Genomic DNA, 24,931 nt, shown 5'->3' with positions numbered 1-24,931 from the left:
CTCTTTGCCACCCCATGGACTGTAGCCCGCCAGGCTCCTCTGTCCATGGGATTTCCCAGGGAAGAATACTGGAGTGGGTTGCCATTTCCTTCTCCAGGGGATCTTCCACACCCAAGGACTGAACCCAAGTCTTCTGCTTGGCAGGCAGATTCTTTATCACTGAGCTGCCTAGGAAGCCTCTCTTAAAAAAAAAATAATAAAAAAAAAGAGGCATTTGCTTTTAGCCATCATGAAGCTGGCCAGACCGCAGACATCAGATGTTAAAGTCCTCCCAGCACTTGACCCTACCCTGAAGTCCCTCAATAGGATTTGAGGGGCTTCTCTTCTGGTCCAGTGGCTGAGACTCCTTGTTCCCAATGCAGGGGGACTGGGTTTGATCCCTGGTCAGGGAACTAGATCCCACGTGCTGCAACTAAGATAGAAGACCCTGAGTGCCACAACTAAGACCTGGTGTGGTCAAATAAATAAAAACAAATACACATTTAAAAAATATGATTTTATTCCGCTCCCACCACCCCCACCCCCATCCCCCAAAGAGGCTTTATTTCTGTATCATTTGTTTCATACTTCTCGATCCCATTTTCTCCTCAAAGGTCCAGTGTCCATCATTCCTGAGGCTCAGGCCCCACTTGGAGCAGGCTTGGCACTGGGGGCAGGCAGGCTTCTGAAGCCTCCAGGCCTTCTCTCCTGGTTCTGCTCCACAGAAGGAGCACCTGCAGAGCTGCCTTCTCCATGAGGGTGGCTGCCTCTGCAGTGTCAGGACTGTGTCCACATCCTCATATCCTCAACGCCAAGCCCCCAGGCACATCCAGAAAGCATTCAATATATGTTGATGAGGGCCAAATTTGCCTAGCGGGGCCAAATAGATCAGGATGAAGTGTCTCCACACACGAGGTTCAGTGCTCCTTCTGTCAAGACCTGTGGGGAGGTCAACTCACCAGAGCAAGGCTCCCGGGTGCTCAGAGTGAGATGCGTCAGGTGACATTTCCAATGGTCCCTGATCCTGGGATCCCCCAGGAGCTCTTTTTGATAACTCAGAATCCTCACTCAGCCCAGAACTGATGAACCCCAAACTTCAGAGCCTGGCAATGTTCCCTTTGTATCAGACTGCACTGAGGAGTCTCATGGGAGATCCTGGGAGAGAAACTCTGTCCAAGCCAACACACGAGCAGCGGTGGCCACGCTGTAATCAGACTGCTGTTAGCGCCCGGCCCAGGTGGTCCTGTGGACATGGAACGGCTGGACACTTCTTCATTCCGTCCACCTCAGTCCAGCCCCTGGGTCCTCCCAAAGCTGAGTGTTGAGGATTTGGATGCCTGCTGCTGCTGCTAAGTCGCTTCAGTCGTGTCCGACTCTGTGCGACCCCATAGATGGCAGCCCACCAGGCTCCCCTGTCCCTGGGATTCTCCAGGCAAGAACACTGGAGTGGGTTGCCATTTCCTTCTCCAATGCATGAAAGTGAAAAGTGAAAGTGAAGTCACTCAGTCGTGTCCGACTCTTAGCGACCCCATGGACTGCAGTCTACCAGGCTCCTCGGTCCATGGGATTTTCCAGGCAAGAGTACTGGAGTGGGGTGCCTTTGCCTTGTCTGATTTGGATGCCTAGGTAAGGATAAAGCGGGATGAGGATTTTGAATTTGGCATTGCAGAGACAGAGGAGGCAGTGGAGAGTCACCCACTGTGGCTTGGAGTAAAGAGTTTGTGTAAATAATGTCAGAGGAGAGAAGGAGCCTTTTGGGCACGTCCTAGCCTATGGGAATGAGCAAACTCCTCTGCATCTCTGAGTGTTTGCCTAGCAGTTCCTGCCACGCAAATGCCCTTCTTTCTTCCTTGACCTGGCGAGGAGGACTCTGTGTGGGGGAGTTTAAGGTGAATTAGGGAGGGGACAGGCTTAGAAAGGCTGGCTAGGCTCAGTCATTTGGGGACTTTTTGGCCATATTAAGGATTTAGACTTTATTCTTTTTTTTTAATCTATGAGGAAACTTATTATTTTTTAAATTGGAGGATAATTGTGTTACACTGTTGTACTGGTTTCTGCTGTACAACAATGCGAATCAGTCATGAGAATATATATATCCCCTCTCTTGAGCCTCCCTCCCATCCCCCCACACTCTACCATCCCACCCCCTAGGGCATCCCAGAGCGCCAGGCTGGGCTCCCTGTGTTATAGAGCAGTTTCCCGCAAGCTATTTTGCATGTGGTAGCGTATACATGTCCTTATTCTGAGGGCAGTGGGGCAGCCGTGAAGGGCTTTAAGCTGGCGAGTGACAGGATTGTGGGCTGAAGGTCTTCTCCATCAAGCGCTCAGGCTGCTGTGCGTGGGGTGGGGTTGGGAGGGATGAGACAGGAGGCAGAACAGGGCTGAGGTCTGAGCTCAGCTCGATGCAGGGGGATTCAGAGAAGCAACAGGTTCAGCCCGCCTCAAACAGGTGAGTCCATCTCTTACCTGGGACCCTCCTGAATCTGAGAGTCCAGAGTCAGGGACGAGGAGAGGAGCTGAGAGCCTTGGGGAACCCCAGTGCTCTGAAATGCCTGTGTCCAACCACAGGGCCCCAGGCTACCACGGAGACCGTGGCTTTTGTCCTGCTTCATCAGAGAAGCACCTTGCTGGAAGCAAGCAGTGAAGGCTGGGGCCATGCCTCAATCACGTTGGATGTCCACTGATTACGTCCATGACCCTAACACCCCCCTGCCCCTGGTGTGCTGTGTGACCTCTCCCTGGGGCTGACTCTGGGCGCCTGTGGATGGGGATCACCTTACCTTGGCATCCCGGTTGCTCAGCCTGGGGCTGCGCACGTGATGGAGACACAAGCAACCATGGTGGGTGCTTGGCACACGTCGCTTAGTTGTGTGTGTGTGTCTGTGAGTTTCCATGAAAAGAAACAGCTGTCTGGCAGAACCCACTTAGGCAAAGCAAGATGCCCCCTAGCATCCCAGGCACTGAGACCTACCTGCCAATGGTCTGGACCATGTGCCGGTGGTTTGGCCCAAGGATGAGGCAGCTGGTGCTCCAGGCTGTGTTGGCATCCAGGTGTCTATGATATTGGCATGGCGTCAAGGCTGGAGTGGTTTGTGAGTCTAAGACTTGGAAGTAGCAGAGGAAGGAAAAGAGACCTCTAGGTGTCCTACCATCCATAAAAGCACTTAATTCTTACTCAGCTCAGTCTGGGGGAATAACGACCCCAGTGGGAGAAAGATCTGCAGAGGAAGAGTGACTAGTTCATGGTCACCATGGTGGTAAAGGGAGGTATAAGGAATGTGAGCAGATGCAAGGCTTCACCTGGAGGGCCTTTTAATTTTTATATTGGAGTATAGTTGATTTACAGTGTGTGAGTTTCAGGTGTGCAGCAAAGTCATTCAGTTATACATATATTTACCCTTTTTCAGGTTCTTTTCTCATAAAGGTTATTGCAGAATATTGGGTGGAGTTCCTTGAGCTATACAGTAGGTCCCTGTTGATTATCTATTTTATATATAGCAGTATATATATGTTAATCCCAAACTAGAGGAGTGTTACTGAAATAAAGCATGTTCTAGAAGAGGAAACAGATGTTGGCGGTGGAGGTGGCATCTGAAAATCATAAAAGAAGATGCCCAGGAAGGATGCAAAGCACAAGTGCCCCATCTTTTTGGCACCAGGGGCTGGTCTTGTGGAAGGCAGTTTTTCCACAGACCGGGGTGGGAATGGTTTCGGGGTGATTCAAGAGCATTTACTGTGAACTTTATTATTATTACATCAGTTTCTGGGGACCCCTGATGTAAGGGATTGAGAAGGCTTACCGAGAGCACACCAACATCCAGTGAAAGCCACTTGGAAGTGTGTCCAGGCTTTCTGTCTGTCCAGAGAGAGAAGCTGACTCTGGAGGGGAGAAAGGCACAGGGTGGTAGCATCGATCCAGCACAAGAGAAATCTTTCCAACCACAAAGGCCTAAACCTGAAAGTGATTCCTTTGTAGAGTTTTGCTTTTGGACACAGAAATGTTATTGGATAATGCATGTTTTTACAGAACAAAACAGTTAGATCATCAGCTTATGCTTGAAGTATACGTATGGTTTCTAAGTTGCATTTGAGTTATTTAGATTTGCATATTTCAACAGAAAGCATTAACACATATTAATATTCCTGCTGTAAAAACATTATTTAAGCCAGAACTATTGGCTCTGAAAGAGTCTGTGGTGTGTGCAGAACCACTCTGCTAATAGAAAGGTTAACTTGTATTTTTGAATTATTGATGATTGCTTGTTACTAATTTTTTTTTCTCAGAAAGGAGGAAATTATTAATGAAGAGATCATTGCCAATGTGTCTGACATCTATTAATGGTTTCATCTTGCAACCAGATTAAAAGAGACAGCTGGTCCATGAATTTGTGCGTGGAGACAGCTCCAAACGCGCTGACAAGTCTGTGGGAGGGCGGGGCCGCCAGGCACGGGGCCTGGGCATTGGCACAGGTGGCTGGTGAGAGGTCCCCTCCCGGCTGGCATGGCCTGGTCCAAGGGCCGTCAAAGGCTTTGCTGCAGAGGGACCAGGCAGCGGATGGGCCATCACTCTCCTGACATCTTTTCAACTCTTCTGTTGCCCTGGGAGCCCACTGACACCTTTCTCTGCCAGTCACTTACTGGCATTTTCTCCATGGCTGTTTTAGATCTGTGATTTTCAACATGAGCTTGCATCTTCTAAACATGCTCACCTGGGAGCATCACCTGGGAGACTGGTAAAAACACATTCTTGGGCCCCACCTCTAGCATTTCTAATTCAGTAGGTATAGGGTAGGGCCCAAGAATTTGCATTCCTAACACATTCCCAGGTGATACTGATGCCGCCAGTCCAAGGACCACATTTTGAGAACCAGTTTTTACCAATGATTGTCAGCTTGCACTGTGACACTGCTCTGGAGAAGGGGCTGGCAACTTCTGTAAAGGGCAAGGACAGTAAATATTTTCAGTGAAAGGGGCCAAATAATCTCTGTCACAGTTACTCAATTCTGCCTCTGCAGTGTCCAGAGCAGCCAAGGGCAATTGTAAACAAATATGCAGGACTGTGTTTCAATAAAACTTTATTTATAAAAACAGGAGGTGGGCTAGATTCTGGCTTATGTGAATAATGTTTTTATGGCAGAAATATTAATAAACACTAGTGCTGCTGTTACTGAACCAAATTTGGGTCTGCTTTCCCACGTGCAGGCAAGCCAATCTACTTACACTGGGTTCTGGTGAAGGAAAGTGCAGTGTTTACTGCAGGGAACCAAGTAAGGAGTTAGTGTTTTAAAGGGCAGCTAGTGTTTTAAAGGCCCAAACTCCCTGAAGGCTCTCAGGGGAAGGTTTTTAAAGACAGGATAAGGGAGGGGGATTCTGGGGTGTGTGATCAGCTCGTGGACATCCTTCTGATCAGTTGTCAATGTCATCAGGAGTCAATGTCATCAACCTTCTGGTTCCGACCCGACTGGGGCTACGTGCTTGTGGGCGGCACAGAGTTAACTTCTTCCTCCTGGTGGGGGTTTCAGTCTCTGCAAAACAGCGGAAAGGACATGGCTCAGAATATTATCTATAGCCCCCTAGGAGGGACTAAAAGTCCTTGGATTTGTTTAACGGCTAAACTATTATTATTTTGTACTGCTTGACTATTTTCCCTTCTTTCTGTATTTTCTCACCTCTCTGAGTAAATGTACTCTTTGGACCTCAGGGAAGCCCAGGAGGCCACAGTTTTTCCACAGACAAGAGGCAGGCAGAGGACCTAGATCAGGGGCTCTTCTGGGAAGTCCCCATAGGATCCTGCTCGGCTACACTTTCTGTCAAGACATGCAAATGTAAATAACTCAAATGCAACTAAAAAACTGTAAGTATTTTTCAGGTGGAACCTCACGACCCAACCATTCTGTTCTACAAAAACATGCATTATCCAATAATACCGCTGCACCCCAAAGCAGGACTTTACAAAGGACCTGACAGGTGGTAGTGTTGCTGAGTTCAAGCTTGTAATGTTTGCTGCAGGACAGGCCAAAAACTCCAGAGACAAGTTGCTGGAGTAAGGAACAGCAACTTTATTTAGATAGCCAGCAAGACGGAGAAGATGGTAGCATCCCAAAGAACCCTCAGTTAGAATTCAGGCTTCTTTTATACTAAAAGTGGAGGGGGTCAACGAAAACATTTCTGGTTCTGGGCAGACTCCTGAGGGAGTGTGCTAATTTCTTCTTTCCTGCAGCCACTCACAGGTGGTCCTAAACAAAGGTATTTTAGCGTAACACTCATCTGGGAGGCAGGTTTCCCAGAAATGGGCCATTATGTATAATTTAAGCTTATAGGCAACATCCCTTTAGTAGTAACTCGTAATAGAATACAAAGATTCTTCCCTATTACAGTAGTTTGCTGACCTCTGCTTGAGAGCAGCACTGTCTAATAGAACTTTCTGCTAAAAGCAACCATAGGCAGTACACAAATGAATAATAAGCATGGCTGTGTTCCAATAAAACTTTATTTAAAAAAAAAAAGGCAGGCAGTGGGCCAGGTTTGGCCCATCGGCTGTAGTTTGAGCAGTGCTAATAGATTTTTCTGTGTTAATGAAAATGGTCTATATCTGTGCTGTCCAATATGGCAGCCACTAACCACATAAAGCCCCTGAGCACTTGAAATGTGGTTAGTCTGACTAAAGACTGAATTTCTAAATTCTGTATTTAAATGGCTAGAGGTACCCTGCACAACAGCAAGGAGAGAGAAGGCGCCAGTGGAGGGCCGCTCCTCAGCTGCCTCCCTACATAGGGTGAAGCCTCTTTGAGTTTCCTTGTGGATAAGATGGAGATAAAACAGCTACATCACCAGGCTTTCCCCATGGGTAAGTAAGGCATCCTGGCCCAAGGTGTCTTCTCCCTGGTCCTCTGATCCCCACTGTAGGGCTGACCATCACTGGGGGCAGAGGGAAGGGCTGGGGAGATGGAGGTCACCTCCGGATCTTCACCTCTCTTCTCCGTGTCTGGTCTTTACCACTAGACTGCAAGCTCCAGGAAGGCAAAGACCAAGTCTCCTGCTCAAGCTGCACACCCACAGCCCGGCCATGGCACATGGCAGTCAGCCAACTCCCTTGTTGAAAGAATATGTGCTTCAGGCTGCCCCTCAAACCGTGCTTGGGCTGAGAGAGCTGCAGCTAAAGTGTCTGAACATTCCTGTCTTGGTGCCCCCAGAGCTGAAAGGGAAGTCACTGTGTAGACAGGGACACCAGGGCTGAGAGAGGGCTTGCCCTCAGTCCCACGGGATTAAGGAGAAGGGGCCACCTTCTTGAGTGGAATTGAAAGGGGGTAGTGGGCCCTCTGAAGCCATCAAAAAGCTCACCCAGGCCCTGGCCTCCTTGCTTCAGCACTGACACTGAACCTGGCCCTGAGCCAGGAGTGAACATGTGGTCAAGATCCCCCAGCTCCCCGGGGAAAGGAAAGGGGAAAGCAGCCCTTCCTTTCTAATCAGCACTGAAGTTCCCGCAAAGGAGGGTGGGAGATGATGCTGTCACTTTCCATGAAGACCCTCCTCTGAGAAGCCAGTCATCTGTGGCCCTGAGCCATCCCTCCCCTCAACTTCCCATCAGCCAGCATCCCTGTCTTAAGTGTCCAGGTGTCCTTTGAGAACTCAGGCTTGTGGAAAAGACCCAGGAGACAAACCACATCCCCACTGTGTAAAAAGCATCACCCCAGCGGCTGTCTCAGGGGACCTTGGCAACTGGCCATGGGCAGGAAGTGCCTCTCGGCTACAGAAGTCATTTAAGGAGCTATTCGGGGAGGTGACACAGGGAAGGGCCTTCCAGGCAGAGAGAACGGCAAGTGCAAAGGCACGGTGGTGGGACCAGAGTCAGAGTCTCACTGGGTGGTGGGTTTGGCTCCTGAAGAAATAGAGGGATCAGTTTCTAGGCAGAGGGTAGCAGGCAAAACACAGAGAGCCCTGGCTTCAACAGGGGTAGGTTCAGTCCAGTGACAAGGGCAGGTGATGGTCCTGCTCACCAGCTTGGTGACCTTGGGAGTGCAGCTTTTTAAAAAATATTTGACTGTGCCAGGTCTTAGTTGCACCATGCAGGATCTAGGTCCCTGACCAGGGATTGAATCCAGGCCCCCTGCATTGGGAAAGCAGAGTCTGACCCACTGGACCATCAGGGAAGTCCCTGGAGTGGAGCTTTATTTTGGGGTCACGTGAACCCCACTCAGTGGGTTAGGGCAGCAATATAGCACCTTTAGACTGTGGATATGGGAGGGCTTGTGCTCTGAAGACACTACTGAGAAATGCATTTTGTGCTTTTCCAGAAAGTTTGAGAGAGGGCATGAAGAGGAGCCAAAGGGAGCCAGGACAAGTTATAAGAAATCAGAAGCTCCCTAGTGGCTTAGAAATTTCCTGCTTCCCGGGTCAGGCCTAGGATCAGCCATGTCCAGAGTCACAGGTCATGGGCCTGGGTCAGGCCTTGCTAACAACTCCTCTGCCTGAGACAAACCTTGGATGAGGGTTTGATGGACGCTGTAGCCAGCTGTTTAGCTCTGAGCAGATGGTATCTTCCCAACCCAGCTGTCCTGAAAGCCAGTCACCTCTGTGCCCCTAGAGACTAGCACAGCAGGGCACATGGTTTAGTGCCCTATCGAAATCTGTAAAATTATAAAGAATCTCTGAGGCAGCTGGTCCACACCCGGGCCTCCGCCTAGACGAGCACTAGCTAGTCCACGAGGCTAGTCTAAGCCCTTCACCGTTTGAAGGTGGTGGGGGAGCCAGACAGGAGTGGGAGAACAGTGCAGTGTGGGAGGAGTTAATGGGTCTCCATTCAAGGCAAGTGTCCCACTGCATCTAGTGGGATCTGGGGTACAGGGGAGAGAGACTGTGTTCTCTGCCATAGCAACTCAATCCAGAGCCCCCGGCACACCTGACTTTTGTATTTCTCCCCAACAGTCTATCCAATCCCATCCTTGGACTCCCAGCAAAGATGAGGCCGGGGATGGGGTGGGGGTTAGGGGACTGGTCAGGTTTACAGAGTGTGAATCCCTTGAGCTTTGCCCAGAGACCCTTCTTCTGGCTTTTATAGCCCAAGCCCTCAGCCAGAACCAAGGGGCACCTGGTCTCTTCCATGAGATCCCCTGATCCCAGGAGGGCAGAGTCGCTGCCTGTGGGCTGCAAGGGACAGCCCGGACTCTGATCAATGGTTTTAGGCTTTCAGCCTCAACCGGGTCTTTGTTCAGACCGGGAAGAAATAGGAAAAAGCTGCAGGGTTCTGGCTCAGGAAAAAGGGGAAGGGCGAAGGCAGTGAGAGGCTGGGATGCCTCACGGCCAGTCTTCGCCCGCCTCCCAAGTTGGGGGTAGCGACAAGAGGGAGGTAGCGAATAAGAGGGGTGCCTGGGAGGCTGATGAGGTGGGTGGGGGACGACTGCGGTGCACCGATGCACCCAGAAGAGTGTGTGTGTGCGTGTGTGCGCGTATCTATATGTGTGCCTGTGGGGCGGTGACGACTCTTACATGAAATTCTCATCTTAGGGCGTGCCGGAGACCCTCGCCAGTGGACACCTGCTCCTGTTTAGGGCAGAGCCCCCTCCCATCACCCCCATTCACCTGGCTCCCCGTCCCGAGTCCAGACGGCTGCCTCGGCCTTCCCCCACTCGCACCCGTACCCTACTCACCTGTTCGCCCACTCCGAGTTCAAACGGCAGCTCCCTCTCTCCCTCCCCTCCACCGCACCCCGATACCTGCGCCCCAGCCGGGCAGACGGTGGACGCGGTGGCTCGGCTCCGGGCGAAGAGGAGAGGACCCCGCGGGGCGCGTGGGTGCGGGGGCGCTGCGTGTAGGCGCGTGACTGTGCGAGAGAGCGGCCCCGAGCCGGCCGGCCGGGCGAGTGCGCGGGGAGCCCGCGTGGGCCAGGCGCGGGCGTGTGCGAGGCGCGGGCGTGCGCGCGAGGGTGTGTGCGCGGCCGAGGCGGAGCGCCGGGCGGGCGGGCGGCGGCGTTAGGACTCCGGGGACACCGCCCCCCGCCCCGCGTCCCGCCCCCGCCCAGCCTCCCGCCTCAGTTCGCGCCGCGCCTCGGCTCCGAGCGCAGCGGCGCCGGCTCCCGGAGCCCAGCGGCGCGCACCGCCTGCGGCCGCGTCGGCGATGCGGGGCCGCCCCGCGCCCGCCCCAGTCCCGGCCCCGGCCCCTGCGGGAAGGGGCTGAGCCGCTGCCGCACGGATGGCGAACCTCGCCGCGCTCGCCTTCAGCCTGCTCCTGCGGCTGCAGCTGCCGCCGCTGCCCGGCGCCCGGGCGCAGAGCGCCGCAGGTGAGTGCGCCCCCGATCCCCGCTCCCTCTCCGGCGCATCCCGGCATCCGCCGCTGGGTCCCGGGCGGAGAAAGTTGAGCGGGCTCGAGGGGTTTGCCGGAGCCCGGGTCCCCGCCTGCAGCCGCGGGCTGCCGCGTCCAGGCGCGCCCGGGCCAGAGTGCCCGGCCCCCGGCGTCCCTCGGCTGGCCGCGTTCGGTCAAGTGCTCCGCTTTACTTTGCTGCCGGTACCCGGGCTCGAGTAACTTTCTGCGGCTGCGGAGAATATTTCCGCTCGCCGCCTCCCACTTGTCGGAATCTGTCACTCGAGTGTTTGGGGCGGCGAGATGAGAAGCGGCATCGACGCCCGGGGTGGTGGTGGGGGGAGCGTTCTCTCCCCGCAGCTTCATGGGCAGCGCGCGCTTTTCGTGGGGAGGACTGGTCGCCAGCAGGCCGAGGCTGCCATGGAGGTGGCTTTTCTTTTCACCCGGGAGATCCAGGCGGCTCCAGACTCTCTCTAACCACGCTGCGCCCCTGAGCTTGTCCTTACGCCCCTGAAAGCACCGCGGGGGTGTTCGTGTTCAAGACTGAGACGGCGAGCCCTCCTTCCTACCCTGTGGTTTCCATCCCAAGTAAACGGGCGCCCCCGTTAAGGCCCTTTCGGTGCCACGGCTTTGACCTGTGAGCGTGTCTGCTCCAGAAAAGTTTGGGGGACTCGTATTTGGGCTTGACCGTGGGAAGGAGGCGAATAGACGTAGTTCCCCTAGTGTGTGTGTGGGATTGTCCTGGCGTGCTCCTAATGGCAAGTTGGCATGCACCGGAGGCCAGCGGGACCCGGGGCGGGTGGGGTCTCACACATCCCAGACCCCACCGGAGGCGGCTTCCAGCCCTGAGCCCCCCAAAGAGTAGGCGGTGGGGGAAGGAGAGAAGGGAGGAAGTGGTGCAGGTTTGCCTCCAAGTTCGGAAGCATTTTGAAGTTTCTTAGCACCAGTTAGCTCAGGTGTGATCACGCAGAGGGGAGATTGCCGGCATCACAGGGGCAGGCAGAGATGAGCAGGTGGGACTTAGGATACGATGCATTTTGAATTGATGACTAACAGCGGTGCCCATCTATTATCACGCTGAAAGCGAGGAGAAAGAGAAGGAAACCGTGGGCAGTGTAATCTCCTTAAATAGGCTGCTTCCGAGGGTAAGAGCCGCTCGAGTGACCTTCCATGGGAAATGCACTGGGGTCTTCCTTACTCCAAAATGGAAACTGAATATGGGACTTATGCGAAGGGGGACAGCCTGCTTCGTGGCTGGGAACTTAGGGGACTAGGACACTTCTTTCGAGGTGTGTGAAGCTGAAAGGTTGGCTTAGCCAGTAAGAGAAGAGGGACAGCCACACATCATTCTGAAGATGGTGCACAATTCTGTTTCCCTCCTTTCGGATCTGTGTTAGGTGTGCTAGGGCAGGGAAGGAAGGAGGGTGCTTGGGAGCATTACTGGGGACCAAGCATCACTCATGACTTACATTTCACTATCCTCCAGGGCCTGGGCGGCCTGCCACCCGTGAGTGATACTCACGTTCCCTCCGCGAGAATCAGTATCAAAAATATTCCTCCACGGGTCTCGCAGCGTTCTTGGGCAGCGTGCGGTAAAAACCGTCCGGGCTTGGGAAGCTGCCGGATGCTGGAAGCACGCCGCTTCCGGATGCTCCCGCCAGGTGGCGCTCGCCCACAACTGTAAAATGCAAATCTAGTTGCTTTCATCTCCGGAATAGAACTTCTTTTCAGTTTTTAAATGAGTAATGTGTTTATTCAGCAGCCTTTTGTTAAAACATTTAGAGAAGTGTGAGGAGCAAGCACCTTTTCTTTGTTTGCTCTTCGGAACACTGGGGAAAGAAAAGCAATCCTGGAGTACAGTTTGGGAAGAAATCTGCTGTTAAGGAACCATGTTTCTTCTGATTTTTCCTGAGCAGAGTGGCTTCACTGCAGACGCAGTGTAGCATATACTTAGCAAGTGGCTGCGTTTGTTTCAAGGAGTCCTTAAATGAGAGGGGATTAGCTTGTGTTGGAGATTTGATGCATTCTGAGCCTCACTCATTTGTAAAAATGTGAATTTTCCGTGGTATTTCGTCTTTCTGGTTTAATGCTAACTAGACCATTTAAGTTAGTTATTTTCCCCTGGTTTCTAACAGCTGCACTTGTAGATTCAGGAATGCTGCAAATGTTGACTTTTAAAAATGGACTTATCTTCATACTTTATTTCTAAATGGAGACATTTTGATATCCAAATCTAGTATAAATATGACTCAGTTTGATTTCTTCGAAAGAATCTGATTTAAAACTTTTGGCAAGTTTGGGTAAATAATATGTTTAAAAACTCAGTGGTGTGCTCTCCATAGTCTTTTTATCTGGAAATTCCCAGTCTCAAAAAACAATTTCAGTTTGTAAGCTTACATCCAAGTACACAGTTGGGGTGATATGCTTTGCTGGAACATGTTGGTCATGGTGTCCGAAAGTCAGTGGTGAAAGCTTGTCATCAAAAGGCAATTTCCTTTTTCTTTCTTGTGAGATGTGTTTTATGAGCCAGGATGATGGTTAAAAAAAAAAAAAAAAGAAAAGCATTTAAAATCAGCCTCTGAAAAGTGTGGAAAAAACATGGTTTGGGACGAGGAAAGGAGGAGACAGTTAAACATGGATGAGGGAATCATTCATTTATGTACTAGTGGGTTTTGGCATCTGTACATTGAGAGCAAAAATGGATCTGAGAGGGACTGACTTGCGATGGCAGTTGTTAGCAATGTAGTCATTTAACTCGATAATCATTACCTCTGGGGAGCTGTTAGCAGTACAGTCAAATTTGACTTTCTCTCCTGGATTGCTTGATTTGTTTCCTAATAAAAGAACAATTAATGTGCAAACCTGGCTTGGATTCTGTTTCAGCAACTATCGCAAGCATGTTCGTAGCGAAAGCAGACCACCGTCTTGGGTTGCAGCCCGCTGCCTTTCTCCTCTCCTTTTCTTCTTGCCTAGCCCCAGCACGGCTCCTGCAGACTGCAGATTGCCGACTGAGACGGCGTCCTCTGTAGTAGTGTGACTGTCGCCTTTCAGAGCCACGGCCACAGGACATTACAGCATCATTCTTTTGAACACGGGATACTCCCATGACACTCTGGCAGCGTGTTGCTGTGGAAACAAGAGCAGTGCCATATAGGTGGTGGGTCCCTGATACATATTTATTTATGGTGATGAAGAGATGGTAGAATCTCATGGCAACTATGGTGTGTGGGGGGGAAGTTTAACTCAGGAGGCAGCCTGATTGAGCGAAAAAAAAAAAAAAAGGTATGAGCTTTGGAGTCTTAAGTCCTCAGTTTGAATTCCGCTCCTGCCTCTTTCTAAGTGTGCCAGCGTGGGCAAGTCATTCATTTACTCCTCGAATCCCCAGCTCCTCGTCTGTTGGGTGAGAATGAACGTAGCTGCCTTGCTGGATTTTGTCAAAACCAGATGAGATGAGATGCGCAGTGAGTGCATTGTGCTGCTTTGTCCTCAAGGGGCGCCTTTTCTCTTACTTGCCCTGGCATTGGTGTATGTACACAGGCCAAGGGGACACCGGTGTTAAGCTCAGTTATGAATTGAAAATTAGCTGAGTTTTGGTAATGATTTTTAGTTCCCGCCTTTTTTTGGCGGGGGCGGGGGGGGGGGAGGTTCTTGATTCTCTGAAGCCGCTTTTAGAAAGAGATTTGGAATGAAACAGGTGTTACTAATACATTTGGCCATTCGAAGATAGGCTTATTTGTTTCCAAGCACACATCCTGTAAATGAGAACAGATAGAAAAGCAAGCAATTGCAGGATGTAGCAGGCAAGCGGCTGCCCGTGTCTTCTCTCCCTTCCTTCCACCCCCTCACACTGTCTTCCTTGCCTCCGGGCTCTGCCTCCTGCTCTATTTCTCTCTCTTACCTAACCTAGAAATCAAGTGCTTGGCACTCTGGGGCAGTGGGGAGAAAGATGCTTGGTGCACTTGACAAATAAGCAAAGACTAAGTAAACACATGGAGGGCTGTGGCATTCCAAGAAATAAAAAGCTATGAGATTATTGAAAGCAAACCATGCCTGACAGGTGTAATAGCATCTGCAGGCACGTTACAGAGTTGGGGCTGGGAGGCAGTGCCCGTGTAGATATTAGAAAGCGGTTAGAGTGTCTCGTGAAATCTTATAAAGTGGATTCAAATTGGTTTGGAGAGGAAGAACGCTGCAGGTTTTTTATGGATTAAGAGCAATCAGAGGCAGCCAAAGAGACGGGGGATCCCGGGTGATGTGTGCAGGTCGGACAGGGTGACCAGTGGGGGTGACGGCCTTCGGCCTCGGAGGTGGCCTTGCTGGACACTCTAATTTGCCTGGAAGAGGCAGAAATGACCATGATAATAATTATTTATTATCTATCAGTGAGAGTTACAGGTGCTAAAAAAGATAGAGGGATCTAGTGAGGATGCAAGGCATAGATCCCCAGAGACCTGCCAGAAGTCAGCCGTGAAAAATGGGAATTAATGTGTCAAAAAGGCAGAGTGTGAAAAGGTGAGGAGAAATGGTGATCCTTTTGACTGATTTTATTTCAAAATATCAGCACTGTTTCTCTTGGGGTTTCCTGCTGCTGCTGCTAAGTCGCTTCAGTCGTGTCCGACTCCGTGTGACCCCACAGACAGCCTCCCGCCAGGCTCCCCCGTCCCTGGGATTCTCCAGGCAAGAACACTGGAGTGGGGTGCCATTGCCTTCTCCTGGGGCATCCTAGGTATTACTCTTTACCCAGGTGAAGGCTTTTCCAAAGTCCCAACCAGATCTACCATCGATAGGTGACTGATCCATGGAAGCAAGTCCACATCGTTAGGCTTAATTTTTCACCCTGGAGTCAAACTGCCGAAGTCTGTCTGACACACACACATTCACTGGTGCATGAGGGGGAGAGTTAGAAATATTTCCAATTTCTTGAATATTCAGCCTACAATTTTCATTTCAGGCTGGATGTGGCGGGGAGGGGGGGAGTTGGTAAAAAAAATGGTGACACCACTTCAGTAAGCAGTTCGGCAGTTTCTTTGAAAAGTTAAACATACACGTGCCATAGGAGCCAGCCATTCCGCTTCTAGGAATGTGCCCAACAGAGATGAAAACATATGTCAACACAGACACGTACGCGAGTGTTTGTAGCAGCGTTCTTCATGGTCGCCAAAAGCTGGGAACATTCCCGATGTCCCTCAACTGGTGAGTCCATCCAGTGGATTACTACTAGCAAGAAAAAGGAACCAGCTGTTGATACTAGGCTGCAGCACTGGATGAACCTCAGAAAACATTACACTGAACAAAAGAAGCCAGACGCAGAAGATTACATATTACATTAAATATTCAGAAAAGACAACTCTGTGGAGACAGAAGGCAGAACAGTAGTTGCCCGGGGCTGGGCAAGGGAGCAGGGATTTGTCACGAGTGGGCATGAGAGAGCGTTTTGGAGTGATGGAAAGATTTGAAAATGGGGAGGTGCTGATGGTTGAGTGACTCTCAAATCCCAGCTCCTGGCTTGTGATATGAACTCGGTAAGTTACTGCACTGTTCTGAACCTATCTTTGCATCTGTGAGTGGGGCACACGAGTGCCCTGGTGCTGCAAGAGCCAAAGATAACTCCTGTTTATTGTCAAGCTCGGTTCCTGGCATGAAATAGGCACCTAGTAAATGGCATCACTCTTACTCGAGCCTTTCACGTGTGTGTGCTTGCTAAGTCGCTTCAGTTGTGTCTGACTCTTTGAGACCCTGTGGGCTGTAGCCTGCCAGGCTCCTCTGTCCATGGGATTCTCCAGGCAAGAATACTGGAATGGGTTGCCACGCCCTCCTGACCAGGGGATCTTCCCGACGCGGGGATTGAACCCACGTCTCCTACACCTCCCGCATTGGCAGGCAGGTTCTTTAGCACTGGCGCCACCTGGGAAGCCTTGCCAGTCTCCAAAATTGTTTGTTGCGTTCGTTTTCTGCAAGCCTTTATTTGTGGTGGTTCTCCCCCACCTCCCTTAGGCTGTGAATTAATAAATCAGTGAGCTAACTTTTCTTCCCTCTCATCACTTTGGCAAAAACGAAAAAGTTTAAGACTATCAAGTTTTGACAACGATTGGAGCAATTAGGTGGCTTTGTTCATTGTTGAGTAGTGAATATTGAAACAGCTTTTCTGAGTGCTCATTTGGCAATGTCTGTTAAATTTGAGAAAGTGAATGCTTTGTGCCTGAAGTGTTTTGGTAGGCTTTGCATTGGCGGTGGAAGGGGAGGGAATAGACCATTCCTCCCTTATCTTTCTCATTAAGCCAAGGATGTAGAAATTGGGAAGCCCCCTGCTTGGGGGCAGATACAACATGTTTTTGGCTTCTTAGTTTCCTAACAGGATGAATAGCTTTTAAGGGTGAGAAAAAAGTTCCATCCTTGCATTTTTCTGCCTTTTGGGGATTTTTGTAAGCACCCTGGAAGAATGTGCCCCCGGCAGACCCTGTGCTGCTCTTACGATGTTTATTAACCTCAAACATTGTGGGCATCATGACTGCATCCAGGGGAATGTCACCCACATTCCCAGCTCCAGCTTCCCAAGACCCTGGAAAAGCTGTGCCTCTCAGATCACCCCGACTTTGCTTTACTCCCGCTTATCCCAGTGGTTCCAAAGCCAGTCCTGAGATGACAAGCCTGTTTGTTTTGGTCCTTTTGTGACTCACAGTGGATGGTTATTATTCATCTGTTTAAGGGTCATGTATTTGTCTCTTTGGAACCAAGCATGAATTCATGGATTCAACATCAGCAAGGAGAATGTTTTAAAGACTGCTTAAGGGTTTAATCCTCACGAACGGGTGGCCTTGGGTGGTCTGGATTAGCTTTAACGGACTATAATTATGCCTTTCTCTGCTGCTCAGTTGGCATCAAGTAGGTCAATGGGAGCCCCTTCAAACCAGTTCCGTTTTCTTCATTTTCAGACATCTTTGACAGCATCCTGACTTTTCTGTGACAACAAGGAACTTCAGGCTTACCTCCAGGTTTTCTGTTTCAAACATCCAGTCAGTTATGTCTTACAAAGAGACCTGGTCCCTTTTTGTGGAGATATCAGAACCTGAGCTGCCCACTGTGTTTTATTTGTACACTGGAAGAAAACTGAATAAAACAAGAGCTGTTGGTAATCTTAGGGAGAGAAAAAGAAAGACATTAAAAAATTTTATTTTAATTGGAGGCTAATTACTTTACATATTATAGTGGTTTTGCCATACATTGACATGAATCAGCCATGGGTGTACATGTGTCCCCAATCCCAAACCCCCCTCCCACCTCCCTCCCCATCCCATCCCTCAGGGTCATCCCAGTGCACCAGCCATGAGCACCCTGTCTCATGCATCGAACCTGGACTGGCAATCTATTTCACATATGGTAATATAAAAAAATGTTTCAATGCTATTCTCTCAAATCATCCCACCCTTGCCTTCTCCCACAGAGTCCAAAAGTCTGTTCTTTACATCTGTGTCTCTTTTGCTGTCTTGCATATAGGGTCATTGTTACCATTTAAGAAAGACATTTTTAAACAGCATGCCTCTATGACCATTTATCTCTTTGGTTTTTTTTTTGTAAGTTGATTTGATCATGCAAATATATTAATTAAAAATAATTTTGGCATTGTCGTCGTATGTGCTTGCCTGTGAGTATAGTCTCGATGTTGATGCCACCATTTCTTCTTTTCTTAATCATGTTGGAATTAGCCCTTAAGTGCATGGGTCCAGGTGATGCTCACTGTCTGTGTTTTTTGGGCACCAACTTTCTAAAAGGAAAAACGGAAATCTAGTCTCACCCTAAGGCAGCTTGGTGAGTTGTCTGTCGCTGTGTAATGGGTTATTCCTCGAGACATAGTGACTTTATTGTCTCACCGTTTCTCTGAATCAGGACTCTGAGTGGCACAGCTGGGTGCTCTGGGTCTCTCCCAGGCTGCAGTCAGGATAGTGGCTGAGGCTGTCATCACCTGGGCTCAAATGGGGAAGGGTCTGCTCCTGAGATCACTCACAGGCTTGTTGGGAGGATTCAGTTACTCATGGCTGTTGGACTTGAGGGCCTCAGTTCCTCATGGGCTGGAGGGAGACCATCTGGGTTCCTTGCTACATGGACTTCTCCATCACAGCATGGTACCTGCCTTTACCGGAGTGAGATGTTGAGGGGGTAGGGGAGAGTAAGAGCAAGCTGGAAGTCAGTCTTTGCAACCTCATTTCGGAAGTGACATCCATCATTCTTGCCATGTTCAAGTCAAGTCACTGGGTTCAGCTCACCCTCAAGGGGAGGGAACACCTAAGGTCTTGACTCCCAGCAATAGAAGATCTTTCAGAACCATGTTAGGAGCTCAGCCACAGGAACCTCAAATAAATGACCCGTGGTATAGGAAATTTCGGGTCTTGGAGAAAAATACAAACATCACTTTTAAAGTGTGTTCACATCTTTTCATTCTTTTTATTATTTTGGGCAGTGTCAGTTCAGTGTCAAGATTTTACTCTCTAAAGGACTTTGAGTAAAGAGATTTATTGTCTCACACTTGACTTAAATGTTTAAAAAATTAAGAAAGTCAGAAGGTGAAAAATGAATTAATAGGAAGATTCATCAGAAAATTTTTCAAACCTTACCCTAAAAGTTGAAGTACTGTGTTTTTGTAAGACTATAAAATGATCACACTAGTATCCACAAGATACTAGTTAATAGGAAGACCCAGTTAATAGGAAACAATAGCTCCACAAGACCCAGTTAATAGGAAACAGTAGGTTAGGGTATTAATAAAATTTAGCTGAAATTTGTTAGTTTTATTGCATATGGATACTCAGTAAAAAATTTAGTACTTAATATTTTAGGCCTTTTGGACCTATTTTTAGACAGTTTTTTTCCTTTTAATTTTCACAGGCTAAAATTGAGAATTAAATTGGCAGTGATTGCAAGGCTTAATGTAAATATACAAATTATTATATGGATCAAAACATGTCCTGCCTGAACTTTTAGATTTGATTGCTGAGGCAGTAGTACGGTCATTACAGAAGAACATCACTTAATATTTCGGTGATGCTAGTGGTCAAGAACCTGCTTGCCAATGCAGGAGAATTAAGAGACGCAAGCTCGATCCCTGGGTCAGGAAGATCCCCTGAAGGAGGAGATGGCAACCCACTCCTGTGTTCTTGCCTGGAGAATCCCACGGGCAGAGGAGCCTGGCAGGCTGCTGTCTATAGGGTCAGACTTAGCACTCACACACGTGGATGGGGCCCATGAAATCTTCCAGGAAGGATGGTTTTGTGAAATCCAGATGGGCTGACCAGACATTAGAGCTCCTGATGGGGATGTGCTCCAGAAATGTACCTGTTTTCACACATTACCTATTTGCTTGGTGTTGGGAGTGGTGGCTCCACAGGTCCCCATTGTGCTTGTCTAGGCAGTTGTCTATAAGTAAGTAGGTGGGAGGGTCACCGGTTTACAATGCCCAACTCCAGGCCCTTCTGGACTCACCTCTGCAAGGTGACCTTGAGGAAGGAGGAAACCCAGATGCCTCGAATTTGCCCTTCGTCTGCATTGGGGAAGTGCTTGTCTGGCTTCCACTTTCAGGGGCTTGGATTTTTGAGCAGTTTCTCATTTGTTCATTGTCATCCTCAGTCCTGCTGAGTCAGACTGTGCAAGGTTAGGTGCCAGGCACCCCTCCTGCTGTGAAGGAGGAGGGGGCATACTCGTCCTTGGTGTCTAGGTGAGGCTGCTGCACGTCGCTCCGTGAAACTTGCACAGCTCTACCTGCAGGACTGGGTCAAGGATCTCCTTCTGCTCCACTGGACCAGCTTTGAGTTCAGAGTTGTTTCCATATCTAGTCTTTCTCCTATTTCCAGATCCAGAGCTCTGATATTTCAACTGTTATTTTTTCTTTCACCTGCCAGATATTTTCTGTTTATCCTCTCTTTACCTTTTACATTATCCTTTTACCTTCTTATTACAGGAAATATGTACACCGGGTTGGGGTAATGGTTTTTAGCTTGGAAACTTCAGAACAAAGACTTTAAAGAAGACTCTAACATGTCTCAAACCAGGACTGGGGAGGGGTGGAGTGGGAGGAATGATCAGTTGTAGTCAGGGTCTAGGATCATGGCCAGCCTCTTTTCTGTACCTCAGCTGGCTCCAGTTTAGGATAGTTATCTTCTTCTAAACACAATTGTCTGGAACAGAACAGAGGGCAGCTCTCTAACACTTGAGTTGCATTGTCTTGAGGCCCTTTAAATTGGATTTATGGACGAACTGTGGAACCTCCTGGCAAAAGGAAACTTACAGTTTCCAACTGCTCAGATGCTCAGCTCAAACATGCAGACACCCTAACTGAACTCTGTACCACTCTTGCTTCAAACAGAAGTTTAAAAAACTTTTTTGGGGGATGTACATATTGGTGCAAATTTTCCAATTCAATTAAGTCTTAAATTTTCTGTACAGAGGACATGTATTCCAAGTAGAACATTACTCCTGGGACTTGACCCCTTGAACACAATTTTTGGTGTTCAGTTAACCTGAACAAATCCCAGAGTTTCAAGGTCACCATTGTGTGTATAGATGTATGTGTATTTTAAAACAAAATTTTTTTTTACCTATGATATTTCTTTTTAAAATATTAATCTATTTATTTTAATTGGAGGATAATTACTTTACAATATTGTGATGGTTTTTGCCATACATCAACATGAATTAGCCACAGGTTTACATTAAAACAAAATTTCTTAGTTTAACTTGGGACCTCTCTCTCTACTGGTCACTCTTTTAGTGAAGGTTGATGATGTCAGAACTTTCTTACTTTATTATCTTTATGTCTTCTTACCCATAAAATGTTCAGCATACATTTAAATTCATTTGTATACAGAATCACATTGTTATTACTTTTACCTGAGAATTAATTTAGCAAGTCCTGAAGCATTTCTCAATTCCGTTCTCATTTTCTCTTAACTCCAAAACCTCAGCAGCTATCATTTGTGCCCCCAGAATTGCTGATGACCTGTTCCACGTGGAGCTCTAGGAATCTTGGTACTTCCCCCATACTGGCCTACCTTTTCAGATGTCTAAGTGGGGGTCCTCCCTTTGTGATCTGTACGTTTGGCTCAAATCTGACATTTCCTCCTTTTGAGGTCTGAACTCCCTTTGGAGAAAATACTTAGTTCTGGTTACTGTTTTGGCTCATACAGAAGCTTCCAGGAATTGTGCCTTGAGCTCATTGCTCTTGGCTCAGCCATCTTTTTTTTATATGCAAGGTCCAAATGATTGGAGGCAGAAGAACAGTGAATAACTTTCATTTGGCTCAGTGCCTCTCACAAAGATTCTCACGTTTCAGGCATGTTTTACTTATTGTTTCCTACCTTGGCATTCTGATCTCAGACTAAAATCTGGCTATGACGGTGAGTGAGGCACGCCTGTCCCACTTCTGACACCAGTGGCAGAGTCAAAATGGATTAGAGGTTTTCTGGCAGAGATCTTGTTTGTGCTCCAAACTTCCATAAATTCCTGATTTATTTAACCAGAGATGCAGGGTCTCATGGAAGAGAGGTGACCACACAGAGATGAAGCAGATATAGTGTCTTGGCCTGACTTTTTCTGGCCTCTTGGTTCCCCTCATGGAGTGCCCGTCTCCTAGTGGCACCTTCAACACTGGCAGAATCCTGTTTATACACAGAAGCAGCCCGAATTTTGCTGTGCCACTGCATATAAGATCTTGGAAGATTTTATACTAAAAATATGAGCATCTATTAAGAGATATTTACAAATATTTACCAATATGTTCTTCTGGTTCATGAAGCAAACTCAGCATCTGCAAGGCTACATCCTTTTCTGTAGGAAGAAAAAAGAGAGCCTATTTTATGGATAACAATTGAATATTGTATTACTGATAACACCCTGTATGTTTATGTTAGTATAAGAAGCAAAATGGAAGGCTGCCTTTTGCAAAATAAGTATAGAGAAAAATGGAATTGAGATGGTTGCATAAAGGGCATTTTGGCCTTAATTTGTGATATTCTATTTCATTTGAAATGGAGAATGCACTTAAAAATTTGTTAAAATCGGTTGATAATTCTTGATAGAGAAGAATATAGGTGTTAATTACACTTCTCTTTGTAATGTTTCTGCATTTAAATTATTTCCTTAAAAAGCGATACCCTTGTAATTCAAGATTTGTTGCAAATTATAGGGATTTTTAAATATATGTACTGTTCCTCCATCATTCTTTCAAAACAAATTGAGGTTTTATTTTCTGTATGGAAAGCCTTCTTTCAGAGTCTGTAATGAGGAATCCTACGGGGAAGTCTAAGACCCCTGCCTCTGGTTGGAAGAAACAAGGCAGAGAATTGCGTTGCAGATGCAGGGAGGCCCTGGAGCATGAGTGACGGGGGCCCAGATGGAGGAGGAGTTCTTAGGTATCATCATCCGGCCACTTTCCACACCCCCTTCTCTCCCCTGGGAACTCCATGGAGGAATAACAGAGATTCTTGAAGGCTGTGGGAGGCACGTTTCACCTAGAGGAATAAGATTGCAGAATCTTTTCAATGTTTAGAAATGCTGTGAACCTGGACACAGTTTTCCCATCTGTAAAATGACCAGATGACATCTGTGTTTCTCAAGAGCTGGAGTTCTAGTCTTTGACTTTAGGATTTTGATTGTTTCCCCAGAAAATCAAATCATTTGAGATCTTTGATAGAGGTTAAAATATTAAAAATCTACCCTTGCCTGATGAATCCGTTTTGTTATTCGATACCATCCATAGTCTGTTCTAAAGGAAGAAATTGTGAAATCTCCAGGGCCTAGAGGTGAAACAAAAAGAATCAGTTTCCTGGATTGTTTATTTCAAAGGGCGACTCCACTAGTCCAGATTAGAATATGACAGAGGGAATTTTCACTCTCCGGGGATGAAAATTTCTAAACCCAAAGGAGTATACAGAGGAGCAGAGCATTTGGCTCATGTTGGAATGGAAAGCAGGAAAGTCAAGGAGATGACAAGTCATTTGGTGAGATGATGGATGATAGAGGAATAATAATAGGGAACCAGATTTCAAAGTTATGAAAATCACAGGTGCACCAGGGTATATCTGCAGAGCATGAAGGATTCAAACTGAACCTCAGGGGAACAAATACAAGAGAGGAAATGACTACCAAAAAGGAAAACTAACTCTGCTGTGTCCTTAAGAACTTAAAATGAGCCAGATATTTTTCAAAGGCTTTTCGCTAATTGTCACTTATAGAGTCTTCATAACAGTCCTATGAAGTGGATACAGTTATCACCAAAAATGAGGAACAGAGTGGTTAAGCTATGGAGGTTACACAGTTTTAGTGAGTGGTAGAGCTAAGGCTTGAACTTGAGCAATTTGAGCCTGAAATCTGCCTTCTTAGCCACTGCTTCCAGCTTTCTCTCTGGCTTACATTGTGTTGGGTGCTGTGCTAAATTCATCCTTAGGGGGAAAGTTTAGGTCCCATTTGAAATTCCTGGGTGAAAGCCTTCCTTCAGAATTTTCAATGCGAATTCCTGTCGGGGAGTTCTAAGACTCCATTGAGTTCTTATGATGATCTCATGAAGCAGGCACAACAATTCCATATATTAGATAAGAGAATGGTTTTATGGATTAAAGGGTTTGGCCACAGTCACACATGCAGTCATCTCATTTCCAAGTCCCAAGTCCTTAAACACATGATGTTGAATTTTAGAAGACTTAGGTCTATAAATACGTGGGAGAGAGGGGCTTTGTTCCTAAGAAAGATGCCCCATCTCACCCCCCAAATAAGTCTCCAACCATACCAGTCTCAAAGGAGGGTAATTCATAGGACCCTCACTTGTCCTGGAACAAAAGTTAGGTCCTTTGATGTGGCTGATTGCACACTGGTGGCTCAGCCGCTGAAGGTGCCACCCCCAGGCACCCTTAGATGGGATGAAGGGTTCATCTTCGACTATGGTCTTTGGACCTCTGGGTCTCCAGCAAACATAGTATTTTAGGAAAACACTTTTTGGTTGGACATAGTTGACTGGATTTATTTAAACCACAGGATAGTCACCCTGTGGATTTAAGACAGAGGTATATCATTTGAGTTTTAAAAATGAGTGGCTGAGCCTAGGCTATTAGGTGGGACTGCTATTGAGTTTACACCAGCAGCTGTCGAATGTCACAGGTTTTGCAGCAAGACTTTGGTTCTAAAATATAATGCAAGTGTTAGTTGCTCAGTCATATCTGGCTCTTTGAGACCCCATGGACTGTAGCCCACTAGGCTCATCTGTCCATGGAATTCTCCAGGCAAGAATACTGGATTGGGTAGCCTTTCCCTTCTCCAGGGGATCTTCCTGACCCCCGGGATCAAACCTGGGTCTCCTGTACTGCAGGCAGATTCTTTACTACTGCGCCACCAGTGAAGCCCTCTGAAATATAAAGGTCTGTGTAATTTTATCTCGAATTTTCCAAAAGTACCAAATACCTCCCTATTGAATTTTTCATTGTGTGCCCTGCAATAAAGAATATGTAAATTTCCTCTCAATTTCTGCTCTTGTGACTGCAGTTTTGAGCTTACTCCCTGACATGAACTTTGGGTAGTTCTTGGCTGTTTTTCACTTGGAATCAGGTCTGAAGCAGGTGGACCCATATGCTCTGTCTGCTCTGAAGGAAACAATAGCTGTTAAAAGCACAGGCTCTGA

The 24,931-nt window shown here is 47.9% G+C and overlaps 1 protein-coding gene and 1 long non-coding RNA gene across 13 annotated transcripts in view; one reads left to right on the top strand and one right to left on the bottom strand.

Annotated features, from left to right (window-relative positions):
* Positions 1-543: 543 nt before the first annotated feature.
* On the bottom strand, positions 544-3,886 carry LOC139186409 (uncharacterized). Its single transcript, XR_011569954.1, has 3 exons — positions 3,780-3,886; positions 2,951-3,083; positions 544-1,601 (listed from the first exon to the last, which is right to left on the bottom strand). It is a non-coding gene; the product is annotated as an uncharacterized lncRNA (long non-coding RNA).
* A 6,220-nt stretch (positions 3,887-10,106) lies between these two features.
* PTPRT (protein tyrosine phosphatase receptor type T) overlaps positions 10,107-24,931 on the top strand; it is a 1,149,770-nt gene continuing 1,134,945 nt past the window's right edge. For 11 of the 12 annotated variants that reach the window (XM_070801706.1, XM_070801700.1, XM_070801705.1 and 8 more), the window contains exon 1: positions 10,108-10,255. In XM_070801706.1, the coding sequence (XP_070657807.1) occupies positions 10,168-10,255 (88 nt within the window). In that variant the 5' untranslated portion in view covers positions 10,108-10,167. Of the gene's footprint in view, positions 10,256-24,931 lie in introns of all 12 variants that reach the window. The other variant, XM_070801694.1, reaches the window with a different exon arrangement.

Source organism: Bos indicus, chromosome 13, assembly GCF_029378745.1.
Source record: "Bos indicus isolate NIAB-ARS_2022 breed Sahiwal x Tharparkar chromosome 13, NIAB-ARS_B.indTharparkar_mat_pri_1.0, whole genome shotgun sequence".
Classification (NCBI taxonomy): Eukaryota; Metazoa; Chordata; class Mammalia; order Artiodactyla; family Bovidae; genus Bos; species Bos indicus.
The sequence above is the reverse complement of the archived record's forward strand: the minus strand, read 5'-3'. Positions and strand labels throughout refer to the sequence as shown.